This window comes from Odocoileus virginianus, chromosome 8, assembly GCF_023699985.2.
Source record: "Odocoileus virginianus isolate 20LAN1187 ecotype Illinois chromosome 8, Ovbor_1.2, whole genome shotgun sequence".
In the NCBI taxonomy this organism is placed as follows: Eukaryota; Metazoa; Chordata; class Mammalia; order Artiodactyla; family Cervidae; genus Odocoileus; species Odocoileus virginianus.
In genome coordinates, this window is record NC_069681.1 from 70,799,566 (window position 1) to 70,825,260 (window position 25,695).

Genomic DNA, 25,695 nt, shown 5'->3' on the forward strand with positions numbered 1-25,695 from the left:
AACAACCTTGAAGGAAGTGTTTATTCTGCTAGGATTAATCATGAACTAGCTAGGCAACTATTCTATGAGGACAGTTACTGATTCCGACCCCCAAATGACCCCTCGGAGGAATAAGCTAAAACCTATCCCTGGTGGCTTAGATGGTAAACAATCTGCCTGCAATGCAGGAGACCTGGGTTCGGAAGATCCCCTGGAGGACCAAATGGCAACTCACTCCACTATTTTTGTCTGGAGAATTCCATGGACAGAGGAGCCTGGCGGGTTATAGTCTATGGGATCATAAAGAGTCAGATGCGACTGAGGAACTAACACATACATACAAAAAGCAATTTTAATACTAAATACCAAAATAATTTTAACAAGAAAAACCTAAAAAAAAAAAACCTGCCAGCCTGGGAATGTGAGGAGTTGATTGTATAAGGGTGTCCTAGTCACACGCCCCCCTCACTGCATTGTTGGGGGAAGGTGGCCTAGAGGAGGGCCTGGTAGAGAGCGACTGTTCAGTAAATAGCTGTTTTAAACGCAAGATAAAAGGTGTTTGTAGCTCCTCCCTTGCTTCATGCCCTCAGTTGTCAGAATGTCCTACTCCACACGCTCGCAGGCCAGCCCAGCTATAACCTACTCCTGAGACAGTGTCATGGATAGGATAAAATTAAAACAATCTAAACTGAATCCAAAGAACCATCTGAGGCACTTTCAAAATCTGCATACATTATTGAAAGCTGTCAGAAATTGTAATTATTACTAACTCTTTGCATACTTCCAGGGAAAAAGTATGTGGAATGAATGCTTGTTACACACCAGGTATCCTGGGCCTGGGGTGCAGAAAAACCTGACATGCAGGTCCTTCCTCAGAAAGCCTTTGGTGACAGAAGGTATAAGTGCTCATGATCATAGGTGGACAGGAAGGGGGTGAGAGAGGTTATGCTGAAGATGTCAGGTGAGGAGATGAAGGTGAGGAGGTTGGGGCATGGTGGAGAATGGAGGGGAAGGGGTACACCCCAGGTGCAGTCAGCAAGGCCTGGGGAGGGAAATAGGACATGGAAAGAAAAGTCCATCATTAAAGCCTCAGGATTCTCATAGGCCAAATGGAAACGCTAGCACCTATTCGCTAGGAGTTACTTTTAAAAAATTCAATGGGTTGACGAATGTAATGAATGTACCACACCTAGCCCAGTTTGGACCTTCCAGGCTGGCAGGTGCCAGTGTAACAGTGAACAAGGGAGCTAGTGAGCTCCTTGTCCCCACTGAGCTTTGGTCTGGTGGGGCAAGGAACATTCTGTCACAGATTCTACCAAGTTCAATAAAGGATGAGAATGGGGTGCTGACTGGGTAAATGGTTAAAATCTTTGATAGAATGACTTTTAATCCGAGACCTGAAGCAGATAAGCCAACACTGGTAAGAGTTTCATGTAACAAGGAAACGGGGGTGCAGGTTGGGGGTGGAAGATGGATTTATGAACCACTTACCTGAAGAGGTGGAGTCACAAGTCTTCTGTGGGAGCTTTAGCAGCAGCCCCTCCTCAGGTGGGCTCACCCTTTGCAGCTCTGGGTGTTCATCTCGGCACACCCAGAAAAGCATGCTGCTCTTCCCGCAAGTTCCCCAAAGGCCCAGAACTGGCTCTTAGATCTCATGTCAGTTATGTGCTAGCCCTGACCTGTGTGGTCAGGGACTGTGGCCCTGCTTGTTAGACCTTTGCAAGAGGAGATGGAGAGTGACCGAGGGTCAGGCCACACACGGGCAGTCGTGAAGGCCACTGTGGGACCTTGGGTTCATCTTAGGAGCAATGGGAAAACACTGAAGGGTCACATTTGAAGCCTGATAAGCCAGAAGTAGCCTAGTTCTAAGGAACAGAAATTAGGATCACAGGAGGAGAGTGGTGAGAGCCAGAGAAAGAAAAATTCCAGACAAGCTCAATTTGCAAGGCCCTTACAAGACAAGTGGGGACAACCAGCAGGCCACTGGAAGTGCTTCATATAGTTTTTTACGTCCCATCTCCAACATTCCTGTTTCACTCACACCCCCTCTGGTTGCCACACCATTTCTTTCTCTCCCTTCTTGAATAAAACTCATGAAAAGAGCCATCTCAGTTCACTGTCTTTGCTTCCTCACCTCCAACCTCTCTACCCAACTCCAGACACTCATCCTGAGCACTCATCAATGCTGTCAGTAACAGTGATTTTAACAAGTTCAATGGTAATTCTGTCTTTTCTTTACTTGGATTCTCAACAATACTGACAGAATTGATCACTCTCCTTGAAATACTTTATTCCCGTTTCCCTGGCTGCCTCTCCATCTCTTTTGCTAGATTTTTCTGCCTCTTTCCATCTTCTAAAATGAGAACTCCAGGATTCAGTCCTTAGGTACATTGTGAATATACTCACTCCTCCTTAAGCAATCCTATTCACTCTGTGGACTTACAAACACTGAGCCACAGAAAACAGTGTACAAAAGGTTGATACAGTTTGGGAGTTAGCCCCATATACTATAAGATTGACCAGAGCTTACCTTGAAAAGCAAGATTAAGTATCTTGAATTTAACATTTTATTTAGCAAAATTTAAATTATAACTACTCAGTAGTTCCTAGAACAAAGAATAAGTTGTTCTTCAGTGACAATTTTCTGACGAAATGAAGAGACACAACGTGACGCGTCTTCCCATTTGACTTTCAAGGCGCAACCATAAAAGAGGATGTTTGCTGAATCAGCTTGACTTCAATCATAATGCTCTTGAACTCCATGGACAGGGTAGCCAGGTGCTCTCAGAGACAGGTTCACAGGCACAGCTGACAGTCCAGAGAGGAGCACCCACTCAGGAGAATGCCGAGCAGCTTCCAGAGGGTGAAGCTCGGGCTCTGCTGGGTGCCAAGCTAGATGGGGGTCTGGGGAGGTTGCAATCATGTGCTGGGAAGAGCTGATTTGAGAGGATGAAACTGACAATTTAGAGGAAAACACCCATCCTGACATGACAGCAGGTGAGTGTCTTAAGTCCAAATGTTAGACACCCCCTTCAGTATAGCTACCTAGGCCTATAAATTCCTTTTTTCCTACATCAGTTTAGGCTGTCTTTTGTAAACCACAGTGTCTGAAATAAAATTGTTAAAATAAAAGGTGTAGAAGACTTGGGACAGTCATGAGAGACAGTGGGCAGAGCTAACCCCAAGGAAGAAGCCCAGCTCTACCAACAACTGTCAAGCCCCGAGAAGACTGAAGGTGGCCTCATTTGAGTGGCAAACAGTAATGTTTAAATTTCAAAAATTATTTATCCTGCTTCCTAATATTATTTAAACCACACAGTTCCATGAGGCAGGGTAAACTTGAAATCAGTGAAATAGTAATGATCTTTCAAAACTGAGCAGCTGAACTGCACAGGTTAGATTAAATCAAACGTAATAAAAAGCACATTATGCTATTAGTCTCCATACTCATCTTTAACATGAATTGGTTTTTCAAAAGGGGGATGACGTAGGGATGTTGAAAACAAAGTGAGACCAGATTTGCATTCATCTCATTCTGTTCAGTTTCCATAATGGAAGGACAGATCCACTATCATTTCTGTAGGAAGATACAATAAAAAATATCAGTTGGATATAACCAGTAGCCTTCAACAAGGCAAATGACACGACATCGAAGACCTCTGTTTTCACACTCAGAATACAATTGGGAATGAACTCCCAGCGACACTGTCCAGGGGGCTAGTGTGGGAGCGGAGCCATAGGGATCACGAGCTCTAGGTTGTGTCCTAAGCTGCAAGTGTCAACTCCAGATGTTTACTCACCATCCCAATGTGAACTTTTCAATGTTCTCCTCAGATAACACAGGAACATACTCACCTTCACCAGTTTTCTTTGTTGCTGGCATCTTGCACATTCTGTCCACGATGAGGAAGGAACATTTTGCTGGGTGGCACTGCTCTAACTGCTACTGGAGATGCTAGGTTTGAGTTGTATTTTGATAAAATCTAAAAGAAAGCAAACTCCTTTTACCATGTCATACAAACAACATAAACCTGAAGCCTTTATAAAACAGTCAGTAAAGGTCAAGGAAAATGTGGAAATAGGGGTTATTTGAAGCAGAATGTTTAGCAGCACAGACAATTCCACAGCGCAGAAGAGATGGAGACATTAGAGGGTGAGCTTGGGCATACAGGCTGGAAAGTTTCTGAATGTACCACAGGTCAAAGGAAGCAAGCACCAGGGCAGCCCCAAGAACAAATCAAGCCTTACAAAGATGCTCAAAGGACAGATCAGCAGATGCTGATAAAGATAGATAAAGATGCTCAAAGGAAAGATTATACAAAGAGAAACCTAAAGTATCAACTATGATTTTTCATAAAGAGCTGATAATGTTAAATACAATATTTCCCTCCTTTAACACAGAAACAGAGAGAAGGCACTATGGCAAACGAGACTGTGTATGATGCTATAGACAGGAAATGCTCCTTCCTCAACTTATTATAATGCCAGGAAAGCAAATGCTTTACTGGTATCTTTGCATGAATCCCTTCCAATGGCATTTGGGTATTTCCCCAAGTATTCTCCTTCTCCATAAGCTAGGAAGGTTTCTAGAATGGTTATTAAGAATTCTATTTGCCTAAGCAATAACTGCCAAACATTAACCTTTATTAAGCAGGGATGCTCAAAGAATCAGAGTGGTTACTTAGTGGAGAAAGTAGTTGTTATAAACCAGCCCAACAGACTGCTGGTAAATTATGTTGTACTAAAGAATCAGATAAAAAAATAAAAAACAAAACAAATAAAGAATCAGATATTCTATGGGACTTCCCTGACAGTCCAGTGGTTAGGACTTAGCACTTCCACTGCTGAAGCTTGGGTTCAATCCCTGCTCAGGGAACTAAGATTCTGCAAGCCATGTGGAGGTCTCAAAAAAAAAAGAATCAGATATTCTCACATATTTAAACAAGTGCTTCTCAAACTGAGGTCCAAGACATCTGGACATCTCAAGTTCAAGAAACCCTGATTCAAGTTATTCAGAGTTCTCCAACAATGGAGAACCAAAGGGTAAATGACATTTCTGATCCTGCCAGAAACCTCAGAGGAGACATGGTTACCAAGTGATCACATTTGAACAATCATTAGAAAATATTTTAAGAATACATTTAAGAACATTAAAGAGAAAATGCCTTATGAGGGCACAAAAGTATGGTGACATTACAGCTCAGCTCTGAAGAGCCTTAGCCAGCTTAGATGGGCTTAACAGGCCAGAATTAAGATTTAGATCCACACCAGCACATTAGCCTGATAAATAATAGTTTATATCCACTTCAGGTCTTTTTGCAGGAAAAATAAACAAAACAGTAGCCTAGAAAAATAACCTGACGAATATCTTCTGGAATCATAGTAACTTCTGGAGGTGTAGGTGTTTTGAGCAGATTCTCGTAAGAAGAAATTGTAGGAGAAGAGGGATCTGCAAAATTCTCAAAGCACTCGTCTGAATTTGAAACTAATGATGTACTTTCTTTCGTTTCTAAGTCATTCGATGAACTGTTTGTGGATACCTATTGAATAAAAAGAAATCATTAAATTATGGGGGTATAAAGTAATATAGTGATAAAAACTGTTCATCAATTGTTAGCTCTGTTGGGATCTCTAAGGAGGCCCAAAGTGACCCCCTCTTCCCTGACTGAGAACTAAATACAATCAAGGACACAAAGAAAGGGCATGGGGAGGACAGAGCGCCATGTTCGTTACTCAGGGCTGAGGGAGGATTGCGCGTGCAGTCTAAGCAGACTGGCTGGTTGAGCCCCAGATTTAGATGGATTCACCACCTAGACTCGGGCAACTCTATACTGGCCAGGCCAGAGTCATAGCGAGGATGAGCTCTGCCAGGGAGGTAGTGGCCCATTCCCACTGACCTGGCCTGTCTCCCCAGGGGCAGAGGGAACACTGAGGGGGTGCCTTCCACATGGCCAGGAACACAGAGGATTACAAGGCACATGGTGCAATTATACATTAATAAAATTAAAAAAAACTGAAAGTGAGTGCCTCAGCTGCACTAGACACATTTCATGTGCTCAGTAGTTGACTCCCAGCTGGAGAGCACACAGTATAGACCATTTTCATCACTGCTGGAGGATTCGCTGACAGCCCCCTCTATCAGACTGGTTGTCTAAGTGTGCGTTACTTGACACAGGGATGAGATTTTGCGTACGTAGTACATTTGTTCACTGGGAAGATTTGGAATAAAAGGTATAAGAATCACCCATTTTGGTGTTTCTATCCAGTCTTCTTCCTTAAAATATATGTGTATGTGTGTACGTGTATACATATACATACATATCACTGTCCACATCGTTAAATTTTTCTTGAAGACATTCTATGTTCTTATCTGTTTTTCAAAAACATGTTTGCCACATGACACTGGAACTTATGGATTTCCTTAATATGCTTTTTCCCCCTTTTATCATTTGACATTTGTTCCCATGTTCTGCTCTTATAAATAATGCTATTACTTTACTGTTATAAATCTCTGCCCCAATATGCCCAAGAATAAATTCTGGTTAAAGGGTGTGAAAAAAATGGAAAGCTCTGGATACATGCTGCCAAATGATCCTCTGGAAATACTAAATACACTCCCTAAGGCTACTGCAGCCTATGTATTCTAAACAGACTGACTGAGTCTGGAAATAAGTGTGTCTGATTCACTAGGGATGGATGTTTACCATAGCTGTGCTGCTCTTTGTAGAAGGGACTTTCAAACCAGGAGTGCAGAATGTAGGTGCCAAGGGAGAATGTGTGTGCTCAGCATCTAGAAGACACATACAAGGGCATGAAAATACAGATCTAAAAGACTTTAACTTTTATAAAATTTGTCAGTATCAACTGTACACTTTATTTTTAATAACTTGAAATATTCTAACTTTAGTGTGTACTTGACTGGAAAAAAAACTGTCATATTCACAATCTAATTATCATTCAAAGTTCAAAGTGTTAGTCGCTCAGTTGTGTCCAACTCTTTGTGACCCCATGGACTGTAGCCTGCCAGGCTCCTCTGTCCATGGAATTCTCCAGGCAAGAATACTGGAGTGGATTGCCATGCCCTCCTCCAGGGGATCTTCCTGACCCAGGGATCAAACCCATGTCTCCTGTATTGCAAGCAGATTCTTTACCATCTGAGTCACCAGGGATTAGCACTAATAAAAGTTTAGCAAGGTTGCAAGGTGCAAATGTAATGCACAAAGACAAACAGTTCTAGTATAAGCTCTACAAACAATAAAAACTATATTTGAAAAAAAATATATTTTACAATACCAACAAAACTATACCTACATATAAATTTATTAAAAACTGTGTAAGACCTTTATGGGAAAATCAAATTTCTGCAGATGAAACAGGAGGAGGAAGAGGTCAGGAAGGTCACTTGCCTTCTAAGATATTAGGGCTTACTCTAAAGCTATAGTAAGTAACTACAAGTTACTTGATTAGTCAGGGATGGAAAAACAGCCATTGGAACAAAAAAGAGATCCTAGAAACCATGCATAAAGAGAGATTTGCTGTCTGTAACAAAGTGTGAAAGAAACCTTAAATACTAGAGAGAAAAGTAAATATGTTAGCAAAATGATTAAACAGGCAAAATTTTACCTAGTCTAATCATCAAATGCTAGAAAAGATGGGACACAGGAATTCAAACAATGTTGCAGAGAGTAAACCAGAACAGCCACTCTATAGTATCATTTTAGCATTTTCTAGACTAAGTAAGTGATTCCCAGGTAGCTCAGTGGTAAAGAATCTGGCTGCCAATGCAGGAGATGCAGGTTTGATCCCTGGGTCAGGAAGATCCCATGGAGGAGGAAATGGCAACCCATTCCAGTATTCTTGCCTAGAAAATCCTATGGACAGAGGAGCCCGGTGGGCTAGTCCATGGGGTCACAAAGAGTTGGACATGACTTAATGACTAAACAACAACTATCCCTTAAGAAACAAATAAAATATGGCTCTATTAACAAGATTACACTTAACCAATATGCTCTTATAAGTTGAGCTCAGTTTACTATGAGTCAGTTGTATTTTTCCAATCTTGTTTATGCCATCAGTACTTGTTAATTTAATAAGAAGTCAGTGAAATTAGCACAGAAAGAGAACTTTTCTGAAAATATGTCCAAAACTTTAAAGACTTGACAGGATAGTTACCTTAAAAAGTTTTCCAATAAATTTGGTATAGATTAGATGATTATAATTATTCAAAATCATAAAACTCTAGGATTTTCAATTTTATATTTACATAAAAACCAATGTTTTCATGTTTGCTTGGACAAATGTGAAAACACTACATGAAAATATTTTAAGTTTTTCTACTATTAAAAAAATCCAAAATCTGAAATGATAGCTGATGTATTCTGGGTGTGGTTTATGTAAGAAAGATTATCTAGAACTCTAATCAATCAGCTGAAGCTAAATTCAAACAAAGTACTATTGGCTCTATATTAAAGATTTGTGAGTATTTATATTTTAAGTTAAAATGTTAACAAACAAGCTCAAAAATACTGAATACAATCAGGAAGAGTGTGAAAAACAGAAAACTGTATTTCTCTTGTATGAAATCATACTGAACCTGAATGGAATGGTATTTATATAATGGTACTTTATATAATTCAGTATTATGAACTGAGAAGATGCAGAAGGCTATTAGAATGTCTTAGGTGATAGCACCATTTATTGTACAAAATTCCAGATTCTTTCCAGGCTGAGAAATAACCTGAAATTCATACTTACCATTTTTTCCCAACGGCTGGGTTATGAGGCCAGGAGTGGCAAAGACATTATCACTGGGCACTGGTTCTGTTTCTGTGGTCTCACTGGTATGATTCATAGGTAAATATTAGAGTTAAAAAAAGTTAATATTAAATCTCTGGAAAATTATTTAATTTTATTATATATCATTAAGTCTGGACATTCAATTATATTTTATGGAAGATAAATTCCATGGAAATCTTTTTTCTCTTCTTTTTTTAAAATGTATATCCATAGCTCAAAAAAGGTTAAGAACTATTTTGTATTGGCAGCTTTGACTGAGAAGTGTTTAAAAATCTTTTGACTTAATTTCCTGGTGATCCAGTGGTTGGGATTCTGCTTTTTCCACTGCAGGGGGCGCAAGTAGGGGAAGTAAGATCCTGCATGCCACACAGGAAACTGTGTGCTCTTGGCTTCAAAATCATAAAGTGGAGTTTATACCAGTATATAGACAGAGATTAAGAACATTGTTTAGACTAAGACTGAGCCTGCCATCTTTAATTAAAGTTGTTCTAGCCAATTACCCAGATGTCTGAAATATAGTTATAAAAAAGAATATCACTGAATACAATAAAATAGTTCAGTTAACAAACTGTCCTAGTGTAATTCACTGAATAATCTTTACTTGAAAAACATCTTCAGTATATATTAAATTCTTAGGTAAATTAGAGGCTGTTTCTGGGCTATTCTGTTTCTACAATAGGTCCATTCTGTCACAATTTGATACTGTTTTACTTATTGTAGCTTTATATATTTTAATAACTAGTAAGTTAAATCCCTTCATTACTGTTATTTTTCATTATTTTCTAGTTATCCTTACTTTTTACTATTCCAAATCATTTGAATAGTTTTCTCACACATCCCTCATGCTCCACCTTAGAGGAAAAAAAAAAAACCTAAGGTTTTATTTTAATTGTATGATATCCATAAATTAACTTGATATGATTAAACATCTTAGTAATATTCAGTCATTCTGTGCAGGAACATGGTATACTTTTTCATTCTAATTTTCAGAAATGTTCAGTGGTTTTATTCACATAGGTCTTTCACATACAACTGCAGGAGTATTTTACTTTTTTGTTGAGAATTTTAATGACTTTTCCCCTGTATTTACCAACTAGTTATAATAAAATATAGGAAAGCATATTATTTTAAGTAGTTATCTCATATTTATATAAAATAAGTCTTATATAAGCTTCTACAAATTTTAGCTGTGACTTTCTCAAGTTGCCCAGGTACAAAACATGGCCTAGAAATACATCATGGTAATCTTTATTTCTGTTTTGTATCTCATTACATTGGTTACAACATCAAGAACAATGTTAAAAAAAAAACAGAAACAAAATAAAACCAATGATGTTTAATAATGATGACAGCTTCACTATTAAGTCAGATATTCACATTATTACATTAATGAAGCATCCTTCTACTGAGAGATAACCAATTGAAATGAAGAACAGGTGTCTAATTTCATAAAATTCTTGACATCCATTGAAATTATCCTATTTTTTTTTTTGAATCATAGGAAACTTGTATTTTACGAGTTTCCAAATACTCCTGTCTCTCTTCTCCAATTGTTTTTTTTCTGACACTTTAAGTTGAATGTTTATTTTCTTTTTTTAATAACTACAGTTCATAAAGATATGCATTTAAGAGTGGTACTTTGACATGTGGTATTTTCATTTTAACATTAATTACCACTTCCATACAGATCACTCCCATATCTCTTCAGTGTAGCATGGAATTCATCACTGTGCTTAAAATTCGTATTTCAATACCTAAGCTTAAGAGTACCTCAAAACTAACATGTAAAGAAACTCAACACGTTTACCTCCAAGCTGTGCTCAGTCGTGGCTGACTCTACAACTTCATGGACTGTAGCCTGCCAGGCTCCTCTGCCCATGGAATTTTCTAGGCAAGAACACTGGAGTGGGTTGCCATTTTTCTCCAGGGACCCCCAAGCTGCAGGTATTCTTTTAGTTCCTGAATGTCATCTCAGGCAACAAATCAGAAATCTGTGCTCTATCCTAGATCCTCTTTTCTTCCCAAGTTTCCATATGGAAACAATCCCCCCACTTCTTTTTTCTTTTTAGTAATTTTAGTTTTTATTTCATCCCCTCTTCTCTATCCCATCAAATACAAAGTGTTTTCAGACTATTATTCAAAATCTTCTATATCTTCTAAACCAAGGAAACTAAGAGCTCACACTTTACTGATGGGATTGGTGATTCAGAGAAGTTTGAAATATGAAGTACCTGGAAACCTTTGAAAGAAAGGTATTGTCTGAGAGAGATTTCTTCTAGGGGGAAAAAATCAATAAATACAAAAGATTTAGAAAGTTAGATAAAATATTCCTTTTAAGAAAGCTGCTTACCTGTTAGTTTTCACATTTTTAAGTCCAATTGTGTAATCGTCATTTAAACACATAGTATATTCAGAGATACCAAAGTGTTCTAATTTAGGAGTTACACACTCAAAATCATCCATCTTTAGTGCACATTTTGGAGTTTTTACTAGTGAGTATTTGGAAAATGGAGTTAAAACTTTTGGCTCTTCCTTCTGGTTGTTTACTGCTTGGGGAGGGTTTGGTAGAACTTGGGATACAATGTACCGCTCAAGTCCAAAATCAGAAAGTTGTGGACTACACGGTGACTTCTCAGAAACAGAAGTGCTTGCAGCAGCAGAATCCAACAAATCATCTTTCACGTCAGGCTTCACAGGACGTTCACATTCACTGGACTCTGGTTTAGAGTCAGTGACTTCTTGCTCATCCACTGAGAGGAAAAATCAAGGTCATATTCTGGTCAAATATCAAACTAGAAAATGTCATATACTACAACCACATAAAACAGCTCCATCTGAAATGTCCTGTCAGCAAAAGCTCTCTCCTTATTTTCTAAGGAGAAAATATTCTTGTTTTTTAATTTCAATTTTACTTTCACTTTCTGATATGTACCACTTATATCCCCATATTTCATCTTAAGGATACATCAGAGGACGGAAGTAAACTGTTCAAAGATGAAAAATCAGTACCCACAAATAAAACTGCAATTTCTTAACACTAGCCCTATAGATCTCTGTCAGAATCTTTTGGGCTCAAAGGCAGAGAAAAGGGGTAAGTTTAGGCTGTACATTTACTTGACCAACAGATCCAACAGATTGAGGGAAGTGAAGAGGCACACACTTTTTCTTTGAAGACATTACTTTTCTTGTTTTAACTGGCAGCTGAAATGAACTAGGATAGGATATTGTCTTTGTGTGCATGATAAGCCATAACACAATAAATCTGAAGGATGCACCATTTAAAAAAAAAAAAAGGTTATAAAAACCTTGATTTCCTGGCTTTTGGCCCTTGAAGAGCTGCTGATTCGGAATTGTGTTTTGGCATTGTACTTTCTGTTAATTCTGAGAAACTCAGAAGAACTACCAGAAAAACTACTGTTGAATTGATTACAATGCTGTCACTGATGAGTTTAATGAAATTCAGTCATCACCATTATTATTACCTCTTAGGGAGGTATTTATTAGCAGCTCTATGTCACTAGTGAGTAAAAGTAATTTAGAGAAATTACTATTACATGTAATGGTAACTAGTGGAACCAGTTTCTGAGTAACCAAAGTCAACTTGTTCACACCAAAGTCAACTGAATTCTTTCCCTTATACCATGCAGACTGTTTAACTTACCTTTCATATATCTCAATATGTACATATTTGTTGAATCTAATTAATGTTTTATTTACACACAAAGATCATTTTCATAACAGAAATGAAGACACTGAAGCGTACTGAAATTAGTTCCTCACAGGTATGGCTATAACACTAACAACAATAGTTTAACACTGGATGATTAGGATACAAGGTTCCGTTCTAAGCAAATTTTGTCTCATTTAATTCTTACACAACCTCAGAGATGGATATTATTAAATATCTCTACTTTATAGGACTTCCCTGGTGGTCCCGTAGTCAGAACTCAGCACTTGCAGGGCTGTGGCCCTGGTGAGGTCAGAAAACAAAATCTCTACTTTAGAGATGACAAATTGAGGTACAAAGTAACTGGTCAAAGATGAATATAACTAGTAAGTAGTGAAATTAGATTTGAACTCAGGCAGTTTGACTCTAAATTCTAAACTACCATGTTCTCCTACCCGTCATCAACATTTTATAACTAAAAAGGACTTTATGAATTTACATAGCCCAGATTTTCTCATTCTATGGAGGAAGAAACTGAGAACGAGAAAGTGAAATAGCATGGCTTAAGGGTGGTCTCTGAGCTCCTTATTGTCAAAACTGACCAACAACCAGCTATCCTTAAGTCACATAGATTTATCTTGTACCCTTCTTTCACCCAGCACTGTATTGGTTCTCATCTAGCATTTGTAAAGGAGAGCAAGAACTGCCTTCACACTGCACTACCCATCAGCACTGCATCCAGAACACAGGGATTGCTGAATAAACAATCAAATGTCTATCACATAATGGCAGAATCAGAACTAGAAATGATGGCCAACCCTACAGTAGTCTTAATCATGCTGCTTTCTTTAATACTAGAACAAATGCTATAAAAGGCTAGTTATTCACACCTGAATTTTTCTTGGCACGTGGAGTATATCCATACTTCTGGAAAAACTCTTTTATTTTCATGATATCCATTGAATTCTTTTTCATCAATATTTTTGTTGCTTTTATGAAACCAATGTTTTCTTGACTTTCCAAGTTTGCTTTATCAAGAAGAATATTGACATCATCCTTTCATGAAGAAACAAAGTACATTTTAATTGAACATTTGCCTAAGTCTATTTATAATTTTGTAAAAATTACCACTTAAAAATGATAAATTAATATTGTAGGAGTGATACCTTTAGAATTCGTACTTCTGAGTTAAGGTCATGTAGAACTCTCATTGGACAATCTTCAAAGTCTTCTACGAATATTGAATGGAAAAAGTATAACAAGGAAATGGAGGAAAAAATAGAAAATGTAAGTTTTTTAGAATTATAAAATCTTTATATAGAAAAGTAAAGAAATATACAGTTTGATGAACTTTCAAAGTGAACATATGTACATTGATAAGCACGTAAAGCTTAATGGAAAGCAATTCTGCTGTATATTAAAAATCCAAAACCATTCATACAATTCTGTGTCTTATAGCATTATCTCAACCATGCAAACAAAGTAAAGCATAACAAAGCAACAGCGAAAAGTAAGAATGGTAGAAAAGCTATTGAAAATTAATAGCGGTGTCTTTTGGTGGTGAAGTTACAGAAAGATTTTCTTCTTTCTACTTTCCCATTACCTCAAACTTTTTGCCGTGCACATATATTGTTTTCACAGTCACAAGCATAAATGTTTTGAAATGGCTGAAAAACTATCGACAACATTATTAAAGTAAAAAGAATCTGTGTCTATAGGGTGCAATATTTTAAGGCATATTACAATTACGACACAAACAGTAATCTCAAAATCTGAATTACTCTTCCAACAACTTAAAAAAAAAAAAACCTAATACAAACGTCAGTGGTGGAGAATTCTGCTTTATTAGAAAGCAGTGTTGAGTAACTAGCGTTTCTGCAGGCAATACGGATTGCTGGGGAAAATACAGACACTACGACTGTGGGCTATTTTAGTTCAGTTCAGTTCAATCACTCAGTCATGTCCGACTCTTTGCGACCCCCCACGGACTGTGGTCTACCAGGCTCCTCCATCCATGGGATTTTCCAGGCAATAGTACTGGAGTGGGTTGCCATTTCCTTCTCCAGGGGATCTTCCCGACCCAGGGATCGAACCCGAGTCTCCCACATTGTAGACAAACGCTTTATCATCTGAGCCACCAGAGAGGTCCTATTTGGGTGAGATCAAAGTCACTCCACGTGTCAAGAACAGTGCGGAGAAGCTGCTATGAAACGATACGTTTCCTCTTTTGGTCGTGTTTTTATTAACACACTCTGTGGACTTGAAGCCCGCCCCCGCCCCCTGGGATGGCACCTCACACCCTTCACCGTCCCTCCCGCGGCTCACTCACCGCTGTCCTCTCCGTCCAGCGCTCGCTGCAGCCGGGCCGTCTCGCTGTCCAGGGTGACGGCCAGAGACCGCAGCTTCCCGCAAAAGCCTCGGATCGGATCCATACGAGAGGCCAGCTCCCCGCCTCAGAGCCCGCGGCCGTTTGAATCCCGGCACCTGAAACGCCATTGGTTCTCGTAGCCGCGAACGGCCTTTCTCGCGATAGGTGAAGCCTCACGCGAGGAGACGGCTGCGGGCCGGACGGGGCTCTTCCGCCACCCCACTTCCGGCGTCGTTCCCCGGCGTGCGGAGAGCTGCTCTGACGCGCTGCTGGTGAGTGAGGCGGCACGGGGCGAGGCGGCCTGCGGGCGGCGGCGGGGCTCTCCTGTCAGTATTCCCCCGTCTGGCGCGCAGTCAGCTCTTCTTTTCCCCTCGGCAGGCACCATGTTCCTGACCGCGCTCCTGTGCCGCGGCCGCATCCCCGGCCGGCAGTGGATCGGGAAGCACCGGCGGCCGCGGACCGTGTCGGCGCTGGCGAAGCAGAACGTGATCCGTCGCCTGGAGATAGAAGCGGAGAACCACTACTGGCTGAGCCGGCCTTTCCTCACGGCCGAGCAGGAGCGCGGTCACGCGGCGGCCCGCAGGGCGGCCGCCTTCGAGGCGCTCAAGGCGGCGCAGGTCGCCAAGTTCCCCGCGCACCGTCGGCTGGAGGACCAGCTCGACCACCTCAACGTCACCGGGAGGTGGTACTGACCGTGAGCCCCGCCGGCCCCCGGCCCCGCAAGCTCCACTGCCCGCAGTGGGGGCTCGTTCGCCCCGGGTTACTCCCTCGCCTCCCTGAAGGACGGTGCGGACATGGCCTGCATCACAGACGACACAAACGTCGTTTGTACGAGGCCGTAATAAAGCTACCAACTGTGCTTTTGGAGCGTCAGTGCGAGATTCTTGTTGGGGCTTGATCACGCCGCCGTACCTTCTGTTAACAATAATTGACTAAACGCAAATGGAAAAAACGAGCTTTTTCAGTTAAACAGACTCATAGAAATAACGTTTTCTGCTGAGCTTTACATCTAAAAGTGGGCAACTGAAAATTCTGTTCAGTAAAAGCTAAATTAAAGCTTTTTTGATAAAGCCATCTATACTTTTGGCATGGTAAGCTACAGTGTTGTCACAGTCAAGTAATACTTGTGGTTACCCCTAATTAGTAGATTCTTATTTCTAACTCAACACTGTATGTTACCAGATTTTCAAGATGGCAAAAATCATAGCTGTTCTTTCATTTTGTAAATAGCAGTTTATAACAATAACAACAACTGTTCAAATACAGGACTTTATTTATTAATAAAGTAAATCATCATCATGATTTCGGGAGAAAAGTTTTAAAATGTTCAACCTTCATGTTAATGTAAGTTAGGCCACCCAAAGACAAAGCAAAGATATTAAAGTCATGGTCCAGGGTTACACTCATGAGAAACAAATACAAGACTTATGGGACTTGATAAGTAAAAACAAAGTAAACTGTATTCCAAATTCATTTATATAAAAACATTAAAGATCACCTTAAAATAGTGTCCATCTTATGGGCATAGACTTATCTGCAATCGTACAAATACGATAAACTCAGCTAATCGCTTTCTGAAGCTTTTAATACAAATACAGTTCCTTGCTGCTTTATGCAACTCAACAAAATATAAAGTGAAGTCGTTAGAAAAATATGGACCTTTCTGAATCTATATTGCATTTTAAATTTAAATTGGAAAATACAGTTCACATATGAAACATGATTTCAGGTTTACATATTAGCTGTATCATAGAATATTAAATATGGTCTTTATTTTGGCTGAAATGCAAAAATATTGTTAATTTCTCAACAGGTTAGTTAAAAATACTTTGCATTGATAGCAGTGTAAGCAAAACATCTGTAAATCATTTGTCTTCAGCGCTGCAAATATGCAGATCCTAACACTAAGCCCTTATATGCATCTGCTTTAAAGATGATGGAAGGGAATCTCACATAACTGAAAATCTGTAATTTAAGCCACGGGACAAACAGTCAAAATCTGCTTTCAACAGAAATAAAATTCAAGTACACACTGCATATTTGATTTAAGCTAAGTTCAATTAGGACACGTTGGGTCATAACCACTAAATATGTAAAAGGATTTTAAAAACTCTTCCATATGCAAAGATGAAACTGCTTTTGTAAGCGGTGCAAGTTTAGTGACCACTAAGTTGCAGCTGCTCTTTGGTTTGGCACAGTGACAGTGGTCAGATGTCTCAGGTACTGAATATTGAAGTCAGTTCGTACCCAGGTAAATTCAAGTTTCCTGTCTTAATTTGTTTTTAATGGCAATGGCAAGACCTGAAATTCAACTTTACTTTCCTTAAACATCACAACTGTTTAAGTGCTTGAAGCAACAAAGATCCTACTAATACATTTTGACCATTTTACCCCACAGGTTGGCAGCACTGATCTGTAGCATCTGAAATACTACCGAGACAGCCTTTCCCTGGTTCCCATCCCACTGCAGGCCCTTGCTGAATAGTCATTAACATGTATGAATAAACTTGGTCAATTATTATTTAAAATGTGGCAGATGCTGGCCATAAATTAATTCAACCAAAGGTAACAAAGGCTTTAGCTGAAAATTTCTGAAAAGGTGTATACTATGTTATTAAAAAAGATGATGTTAAATGACAGAAATTGAAAGAATTGAAAAAGACAAAAACACCCAAAATCACCAAGATAGGTTAAGGGGAAAATTAAATTTCCTCAGTTGTTAATCCGGTGCATGCAAATCTTTTGACTTGAATATAGAAATGTCCGTAAGAAGTACCAGGAGGACATTTCTGAAAGCAGGCATATACATTTAAATATTTACCATTTCCTTATAATATGCAAACTGCCAGACTAAAGTGATGTTTCTGGTTGGAAACTGATACCCCTTAACTCTCACAAACATTTTCTAGAATCAAGATTATTAAGACTACTGTGTTGAAATAAAGGTAGAAGCTGTTATTATAGTATTCCAAATTGTATTTTCAAAGCTAACCCATTCCTCTAGTTCAAAGGGGAAAAAAAATTACTTCCTTTTAAAATCTAGTACTATAGCCCATGAAGTTAGACAAATCCTATAAACCTGCAGTAGATGGCTATAAAATTTATGCTACATTAGGAAATTACAGAGCTATCCCTAGTATACTGTTTGGCGTCCAAAAATATTTGTTGGACAAATGTACAGTAAGGTATTGTGCAGAATTAGAAATCAAAGAATGTTAAAGGTTGTCCCATCCAAATCATAACAGCCCTTCCCCTACTCCCATTTTACAGAGAGAAAACTAACTGGGCTATTTATAGATGCTGGTTAAAATCTACCCACTTCCAGCAGCAATCAATCATTTTAGTTTTGACTAAACAGTATAAACAGGACGGTACATTGTTTCTCCTTATAGGATATGAATTCTAATCTTTAAAGTTAACGCAGCAATTTCTGTCGTGTAGATTACACTTCAAAAGGAAAAGGGGGTAAGTGTCTAGGCAGAAAGGGGTTGCTGTTAGGAAGTCAGATTTAAAATCCTGCATATGAGCACTGTTTATAATAGCCAGGACATGGAAGCAACATAGATGCCCATCAGCAGACGAATGGATGAGGAAGCTGTGGTACATATACACCATGGAATATTACTCAGCCATTAAAAAGAATTCATTTGAATTAGTTCTAATGAGATGGATGAAACTGGAGCCCATTATACAGAGCGAAGTAAGCCAGAAAGATAAAGACCATTACAGTATACTAACACATATATATGGACTTTAGAAAGATGGTAACGAGAACCCCATATGCAAAACAGAAAAAGAGACTCAGATGTATAGAACAGACTGGTGGACTCTGGGAGAAGGTGAGGGTGGGATGTTTCAAGAGAACAGCATTGAAACATGTATATTATCTAGGGTGAAACACATCACCAGCCCAGGTTGGGTGCATGAGACAAGTGCTCGGGCCTGGTGGACTGGGAAGACCCAGAGGGATCGGGTGGAGAGGGAGGTGGGAGGGGGGACTGGGATGGGAAATACATGTAAATCCATGGCTAATTCATTTCAATGTATGACAAAAACGACTTTAATGATGTAAAGTAATTAGCCTAAAAAAAAAAAAAAGTTAAAAAAAAAAAAAAATCCTGCATATGAAAGTGAAATCCATCTCAGAATGAAAGTTTTGAATGACTGCTCAGGTTGTTTCTTGACAGTGGCTAGGGTTAATTGTTATACTGAACAGTTTTACCCTCCATTCAAATGCATTTTAAGTTGCTGTCTAAGCTGTTATGGGATTAATGTAAAAAGTTTCAAAGCAAATTTCAGTCTTAAAATTGAAATTTGAAAAAAAAATTGAAATTTGAAAGTCAACTCAACAGCAGGTAACACTCTGAAAACATATTTTAACAGGTTACTTATAGCTTCTCTTTTTTCTTCTAGTCTCTTCAACTCAATCCTGTATTGAGTATTTCTATAGCACATGTCCAGCTTTTCTATAGCTTTTCTATAGCATGTCCACATTTCTATAGCACATGTAACCTTTGTTTCCCCACCCGTATAAATACCCATCAAAGTTCAACAAAAAAGTGCATTAAAAGCAGACACAAAAAATTTCTTACACTGCCAAATAAGCCTTGGGCACAAAACTACAATTGGTTTAATTAATGCTTAGAACTAAGCCTTCAATGAATTATACAAATGTGCTCCAAATGATTATATTTAGGTATCTAAATCCTTCTGAGTGTTATTTTATAGCCAACAATAAAAAAATCTGTTAAAAATGTTGAAAAGTATAAAACAGTAACTATAAATTAGCAAACACCAAATTTTTTTTTTAAAAAGCAGTTTTCTTACACAGTACAAGCAGCAGTAATTTGCATATTATTATTCACTTTCAGCCACCATACTGACCTAGATGTACTTCACTTAAGTTTTTAGCTTGTGTTTCTAGAGTGAAAATTTATATGGATACTAAGAAACAACTCTTAATGATGTAACCCAGGTATCAAAACAATGCGTATGTCATGTTAACATGTGACCTGATAGCTCATATTATGGCATCTCATGTTATTATGAGAAAATGTTACTTCCAAAGGAAAATGAAGTCTCTTTTGTAGCTGTGAGTCAGTGCTGAACAAATGGGCTCATTTAAGATTAAGGCATCTTCCCGCTCTGGAGCAGTGCTTCTGTGGATCCAGAAATCCGTACAAAGGTTTCCTTTTTTAAAAAATATATCTTCGTTTATACTCCAATTATTTCATCCCATTGATCATTTTCTTGCAAATAAAATATCAGCCCACAATATGTTTTTGTAAACCTACAAAACCAGAGACAATTTAATTATTAAAACTTGATGTTATATTTCTGAAAATAAGATTGATTAAACAGTTCTCTGGGCTAAGGTATAAAGCTGCTAATATAACAAGAAAGGAAATACTTTAATTCTACTAATATACTCTTAATAATAAAGGTTTTTAGAAGCTGAAGACAAGGGCCAGATCACTGTCTCCCTCCCTGAAGTCATCACATGAGCATTTTAATAGAGGCCGAGGCTTACACTTTTCCCTTACTGTTAACCCAGGCCTAAGCTGAGGAGACTGCTACTGGATGTCTGTGGGAATTTCAGTGAGGATTCTTAAACAGGAGCATCAGCCATCATTCCACCTATACGCAGAAGAGCAGAGCCAGGACCGGGAGCCCTGTCTGAGGAGGACCAGCTCTCCCCGGGGCAGCTGGTGACACGTGATGATCGCCTGTGGCTCAGGCTGCCCCCTGCCTGCTGGGAGCCCCAACAGGGGCTGGTGATGTGCACACGGGCTCCAGGTCCTCGTAAGGAACTGAATGCTAATGACAGACACCCAGGAGGCAGCAGATGTCCCTAGGTGAGATTACAGGTAAGAACAGGACAACTGGGGTAATAAAAGGTGTCCTGTCTTACACCGCTCAGTCTGTATACTTTGTTAGGCAGCAACAGGGAACCAATAAACACCACATGCGGGTTTTAAAAAAAGCTGCACATGATGCTTCTGAGCCAGTGAGCTTAGCTTCCAACTGACACGTGCACGGCTGTCTTCTCGAGGGCTCAGTGTCCCTGCGGGTCAGTGTCAGCGTCAGCACTGCCCTCAAAAGGGCTCCTAGTCCTATTTAAGTCAGCCTCCTCTGGCTACTGTTCTGGGCACAGAGACGACATCACTGGCCTGGGTACTTGGCTACAGAGAACTGCTTTCTGCTGCATCTTTTACCAAGTAAATAACATCAATGAACCTCTTTAAGTCTCAATCACTCTTTTCTGGATCAAATTTCTTCAGCACTGGGCAAAAGTCACCTTTTCCCCTTAAATAAATTAATAAGGTACCATTTACTGAAAAGGTTAGTTGTCCATATACCAATCCTAAACAATTTTTCTTCATTTCTTCATTAATCTACCAATAAATATTTAGTAAGACTGCTAGGAATGGGAAGAAAACTGGGAGGTAGGCAGCTGTGACCTTTCAATCTGTCCTGAGCTATTTGATACTATAATGGAAAGAATGAGAAAGACTCAACTGCAGACTCTTGAGAGTATGACATGCAAATAAAGGGCAATTTTTGGAGAAATTACCTTTATACTGTCTTACCTTGCTCTTATTCAATTGGTTAGTTATGAACAAGTGGTACTCAATTTTCTATTGCCACTGTTACATGGTTATTTGTCCCTGTAAGCACATAATTATATATGACATGACAGAAAAAGAAGTATTAGGTTCCTAGCTAAATGTTAAAATTGACGATCACAGTAAAACCAAGTCTTATGGAAGCACTACATAGGCTTCTGGTGCCAACCATCTGTCTGCTGTTAGAACCCAGAAGGAAGGAAAGCAGTGCTAAGATTTGCAAGTCTGGTTTTCACACTAGGTGAAAATGTCCACTGGCTCTAAAGATGTTTAACAGCAGTCATTTCAAGTCCAAAAACCTGATTTTCCCTTGACTTCATACTGAGGGGCAAATAACCTTGATGAAGGCCTTAATGATGCTCAGTTAAGAGAGTTTAAATGCTGCTGAAAGCCAAAACAATAAGTCAGAAATTCTGACAATAAGTTTTCAAGTTTTAGGCTCTTTCTTACAGTTAGTTACAAATTGATTGTTAGTTACAAATGGATCTGAATGTCCAAACCATTTTCCTAGAGTGCAAGAAGAATATTATTACTAGTGTTATTAAGAACCACAGACATGTATAAAGCTAGTAAATGGTCAGACTACCTATTACAAACCCAGACCTGACTCAAAAATCCCACTTCTATCTTACCAACTGTTCCAGAACGTATCCACAAATTCATGAAATGATTAAGAGTCATCACTAAAAGGTTAAAATATACTCAGTAAACTCTTTTTATACTAAGAAAAGATAGCCAAAGAGTACAAGGCATTCCAAAATTATTATCTCTTCAGGGACTTCCCTCAGGGTCCAGTGGTTAAAAACTTCACCTCCCAATGCAGGGGGTGCGGGTTAGATCTCTGGTCAGGGGGCTAAAATCCCACATGCCTTGTGGCCAAAAAACCAAATCAAAACAGAAGCAATCGTAACGAGTTTAATAAAGACTTAAATTATTTTCAAATAAGCGAAAGCTATGACCCTAAAGAATAACCTTGTTTAAACATTATCCAGAATATTGTGCCTAAACAACCTTCTACATCTGAGGTGATGAAATACATGGCTGGATAACAACAAGGAAAAACAAAAAACTGAACAGAAAAAAAACACTACACTTCCTCACTGAACCACTACACTTCCTCACTGAACCCTCACTTCTGTGAAAGCTCCAAATCAACACTAACAACCCACAAAGACATTTTATTAAAAAGTTTCAGATATTTTAGAATTTTAAAATACCACATAGTGTATTTTGCTTTGTCCACATTTATTAAGTCTGGTGGTTTTCATTTTAAGCAGATGAAGCAATGTTTTCAGATGACAAGCATTACCTGATCCGCCAACACCTTCTTCAGATCCACTCTCCAGCCACTGAGAGTCACTGTCCAACAGGCGGTTTTTTGATTCACTAAGCGGTTTGATAGGAAAGGGCTGATTTGAGCCAATACTGAAAGAAGAGCAAATCATTCAGTAAAGAGTTTAATGCTCGCTTAAGGGTACTTAATTAATAAGCAGCAAATTAGTATTCCTTTTCCTAAATACGTAAGGGCAACGCATGAGATCTCAGCACTCTGAAAAAACTCCATCTTCAAAAGAAAAATATGCCCCCAACCCCCGATCAAATGGCTCTCTAGACCCAAGAATCGGTACTCAGCACTGCCAATGAAAACAATTAGGCAAAAGAAAAATAGCTTCAGAGGCCAATCTGAAATGTGTTTAACGTGTTAATGTTAATCAAGAGCTGTAAGGTAGCACAGAACAGGTGAGGATCTAGGTCTGTGGCCGGGACAAAAAATTACCTGTCATTTCCCAAGTTTTCTGCTTTCTACCTCTGCAGTATAGATCTAAGGGGGAAAAATGATTCAGTGATTCAGTGCAGACTTATTTTTCTAGCTATGAGATCCAGGGAGGGAGGGAGTGGAGGAACACAAGAAGGAGGAAAAGGGAACTAATATTTTGGGGTACACACTATGGGCCAGACACTGCACTAGGTGCTTTCATAATTGCCAGCTTCACAACAACCCCAGAAATAGGATGAATCCTCCTTTCAAAGAGCTGGCAGCCAATGCTCATACTAAGTAACTTGTTCAGGCCCACAGTAAATGTTAGAGCTGTGAGGTCCCAAGGCCTTAGGTTCTAGGTTCTAAGGCCCATGTTCTAACAAAACTAATCTATGACCCCTTCTCCTCCACAGTTTATTTCTGGAGTAAATACGTTTCAAGTGTTTCACTTTGACAGAGGTACCTCTATCTTTTTAAAAATTTCATCTAAAATGAACTATTTCTCTGAATTTATGAATCAGTGTGCTTGCCATACAAACTCTGAGAAAATATCTTCTAAGATGAATAAGAAAAATTTTTGTATTTGTATTTTTGAATCCTCATTCATAATATTTTCACAATGCAGTTAAAATCTGTTTATCAAAATAAAATGGACAATAGTACAATGACTAACTTCTTTGAAAATATAACTGATAGAAACCAACATAATCAAATCTCAAAAGAGTCTCTGTTTCCAGGAAGACGCAGCACAGGTAGGGAAGCCATGCTTCCTTCTCTGCCCAGACACTTCCAGTGACACGAGCCTGTCTTGGCCCAACTACTAACAGCAGGCATTCATTTTCTTACTCTCAAAGTGTTCCAGTTTGAATGGTTACCAAGCATATCAGCTGTATGCATACACTGACCCTCAGTTAAAAACCTGAACAGAATTTACCTTTCCTGTCTCTGCCGGCTTGTCACATTCCTACTGGATTTATCTAAGTGTAACACACACACACAGATTGCTTTGTAATGAATTCTGAAAAACTTAACAATAAGAAGCACACCTTCTGGCACTTTCACTTTGGTTTGAGACAGAAGCTTGCTCTGGATCCGTCCCCACAAGGCGAGTCGGAAAACTGCAGCCGTCACCCTGGCTGCATAATGAAAAATACCAGTGATAATTTAATCATGTCAAGTTAAATCAAAGTGGTCAAATTTAACACCTATTTTTCAGAAGCATGGTATAAAGAGATTACTGTAACTTGCCATTTCAGAGAATTATTTCTAAGATTTCTAATTCAGAGGGTTATTAGACTTCACTGAGGAAGTAAGTCTTTTATAATTTACATGCAGTTAAAAACAATATCTTCTGACTATTAAAATAATGATGACTACTAAAGTTATGATACTTTAAACACATAGATTCAAACATCTGGATAACTGACTTGCCTGTCACCATCACTTAAGATATCACAGATGCTCAAACTGAAATTCAAGATGTAAATTTCATATATTTATTCATTTAACAACATTCATTAAATAAATATTTACTGGATGGTTTAAGTACCATTTTAAATGCTAGGGACATATCACTGAATCAAAGAAAAGAAAATCTAAAAAAGTACAGTTATGCCTCACTTCCACATTCTTAAAACATCAAAACTTTGTCCAGGAGGGAGTTCCACTTCCAGCCAAGATGGATTAATGGGAAGATTTGACCTGCTGTCAAACAGTTGACAGACAACTGTTTTCCTAACAGGCCTCACAGAACTGCGGTGTCTAAGAGAAGTGAAGGCAGCCAAGGAGTCACAGTTTCTGCCAGAGCCTGAGCACCAGCGGGTGGGGGTAGGGAGGGGTTGTGCTGGTGAGCAGGGCAAGGTGGTCTCGCTGAACTGAGGGGACAGAGCTGAGCAAGAGGAAGATGTGCAGAGAAAGGGCTCCAGCAATCTGCACAGCGCTCTACTTGAGCCTTGAGATGAATTCTCAGCCATGCGCGTGAATCTGGGAAAAGAGCAACTGCACAGTGGAGCTGCAGCGCACTACCGGCGTATCAGCTGTATGCATCCAGCTCTGCTGGACCCGCCAGAGCAGAGAGACCGCACTGAACACGGGGATCTGGTGGGGCGCCCAGCGGGCTCTCGCCTTTGTTGTAGGATTAACTTGCTACTCTACACCAACCTAGCAAAGGTTAAGACAAGCCTCAGGAGGACTCAGCTGACAACTCAAGTAACTTAACAGTCTGCCAAAACAAAATCCAACATTCTTTAAAGGGAGACAAATTTTAAATACTCAGAATTTGAAATGTCCACCATCCAATCAAAAATTACTAGCATTAAAAAAAAAAAGTCACAGAAAAGGTTTAGAAATGACCATGAAAACCAGAAATATAGACTTAAATGAAGAGAAATGTAAGATATGAAGAAAGAACCAAATCGAACTTCTGAAGCTGAAATATATATATATATCTAAAATCTGAAATAAAAACCTCACTGGATGAGCTTAACAGTAGACATTACAG

General features: G+C 39.1%; 3 protein-coding genes across 8 annotated transcripts in view; 1 reads left to right on the forward strand and 2 right to left on the reverse strand.

Moving 5' to 3' along the window:
- Positions 1 to 2,523: 2,523 nt before the first annotated feature.
- SKA3 (spindle and kinetochore associated complex subunit 3) lies at positions 2,524 to 14,969 on the reverse strand. 2 transcript variants are annotated; one of them, XM_020881085.2, is made up of 9 exons: positions 14,772 to 14,969; positions 13,609 to 13,673; positions 13,333 to 13,498; positions 11,126 to 11,525; positions 8,734 to 8,816; positions 6,684 to 6,769; positions 5,337 to 5,519; positions 3,835 to 3,962; positions 2,524 to 2,787 (listed from the first exon to the last, which is right to left on the reverse strand). In XM_020881085.2, the coding sequence occupies exons 1-8, from the start codon at positions 14,872 to 14,874 to the stop codon at positions 3,837 to 3,839; spliced, it is 1,212 nt and encodes a 403-aa protein (XP_020736744.2). In that variant the 5' UTR covers positions 14,875 to 14,969; the 3' UTR covers positions 2,524 to 2,787; positions 3,835 to 3,836. The 2 variants fall into 2 exon arrangements, with proteins under 2 accessions (XP_020736744.2, XP_020736742.2); XM_020881083.2 differs by having other exon boundaries at positions 2,524 to 3,556.
- Positions 14,970 to 14,983: 14 nt separating this feature from the next.
- MRPL57 (mitochondrial ribosomal protein L57) lies at positions 14,984 to 15,669 on the forward strand. The gene is made up of 2 exons (XM_020881090.2): positions 14,984 to 15,082; positions 15,189 to 15,669. The coding sequence occupies exon 2, from the start codon at positions 15,194 to 15,196 to the stop codon at positions 15,500 to 15,502; it is 309 nt and encodes a 102-aa protein (XP_020736749.2). The 5' UTR covers positions 14,984 to 15,082; positions 15,189 to 15,193; the 3' UTR covers positions 15,503 to 15,669.
- Positions 15,670 to 16,065: 396 nt separating this feature from the next.
- ZDHHC20 (zinc finger DHHC-type palmitoyltransferase 20) overlaps positions 16,066 to 25,695 on the reverse strand; it is a 58,116-nt gene continuing 48,486 nt past the window's right edge. For 3 of the 5 annotated variants that reach the window (XM_070471666.1, XM_070471669.1, XM_070471671.1), the window contains 4 exons: positions 24,242 to 24,331; positions 22,746 to 22,861; positions 21,401 to 21,478; positions 16,066 to 20,100 (listed from right to left, as the gene is read on the reverse strand). In XM_070471666.1, coding sequence (XP_070327767.1) covers positions 21,441 to 21,478; positions 22,746 to 22,861; positions 24,242 to 24,331 — 244 coding nt within the window. In that variant the 3' untranslated portion in view covers positions 16,066 to 20,100; positions 21,401 to 21,440. Of the gene's footprint in view, positions 20,101 to 21,400; positions 21,479 to 22,745; positions 22,862 to 23,213; positions 23,259 to 24,241; positions 24,332 to 25,695 lie in introns of those variants that run through there. The other 2 variants (XM_070471668.1, XM_070471670.1) reach the window with 2 other exon arrangements.

What these genes read in the sequence shown, in the direction of transcription:
- MRPL57 (XM_020881090.2), top strand. Translation starts at nt 15,194, where the DNA reads ATGTTCCTGACCGCGCTCCTGTGCCGCGGCCGCATCCCCGGCCGGCAG.
- SKA3 (XM_020881085.2), bottom strand. Translation starts at nt 14,874, where the DNA reads ATGGATCCGATCCGAGGCTTTTGCGGGAAGCTGCGGTCTCTGGCCGTC. An exon ending in ACGTGCCAAGAAAAATTCAG is followed by an intron (nt 11,526 to 13,332) that starts GTGTGAATAACT and finishes TTTTCCTCTCAG; the next exon opens with TGGATGAGCAAGAAGTCACT. An exon ending in CAAAGAGCAGCACAGCTATG is followed by an intron (nt 5,520 to 6,683) that starts GTAAACATCCAT and finishes TTTATTCAATAG; the next exon opens with GTATCCACAAACAGTTCATC.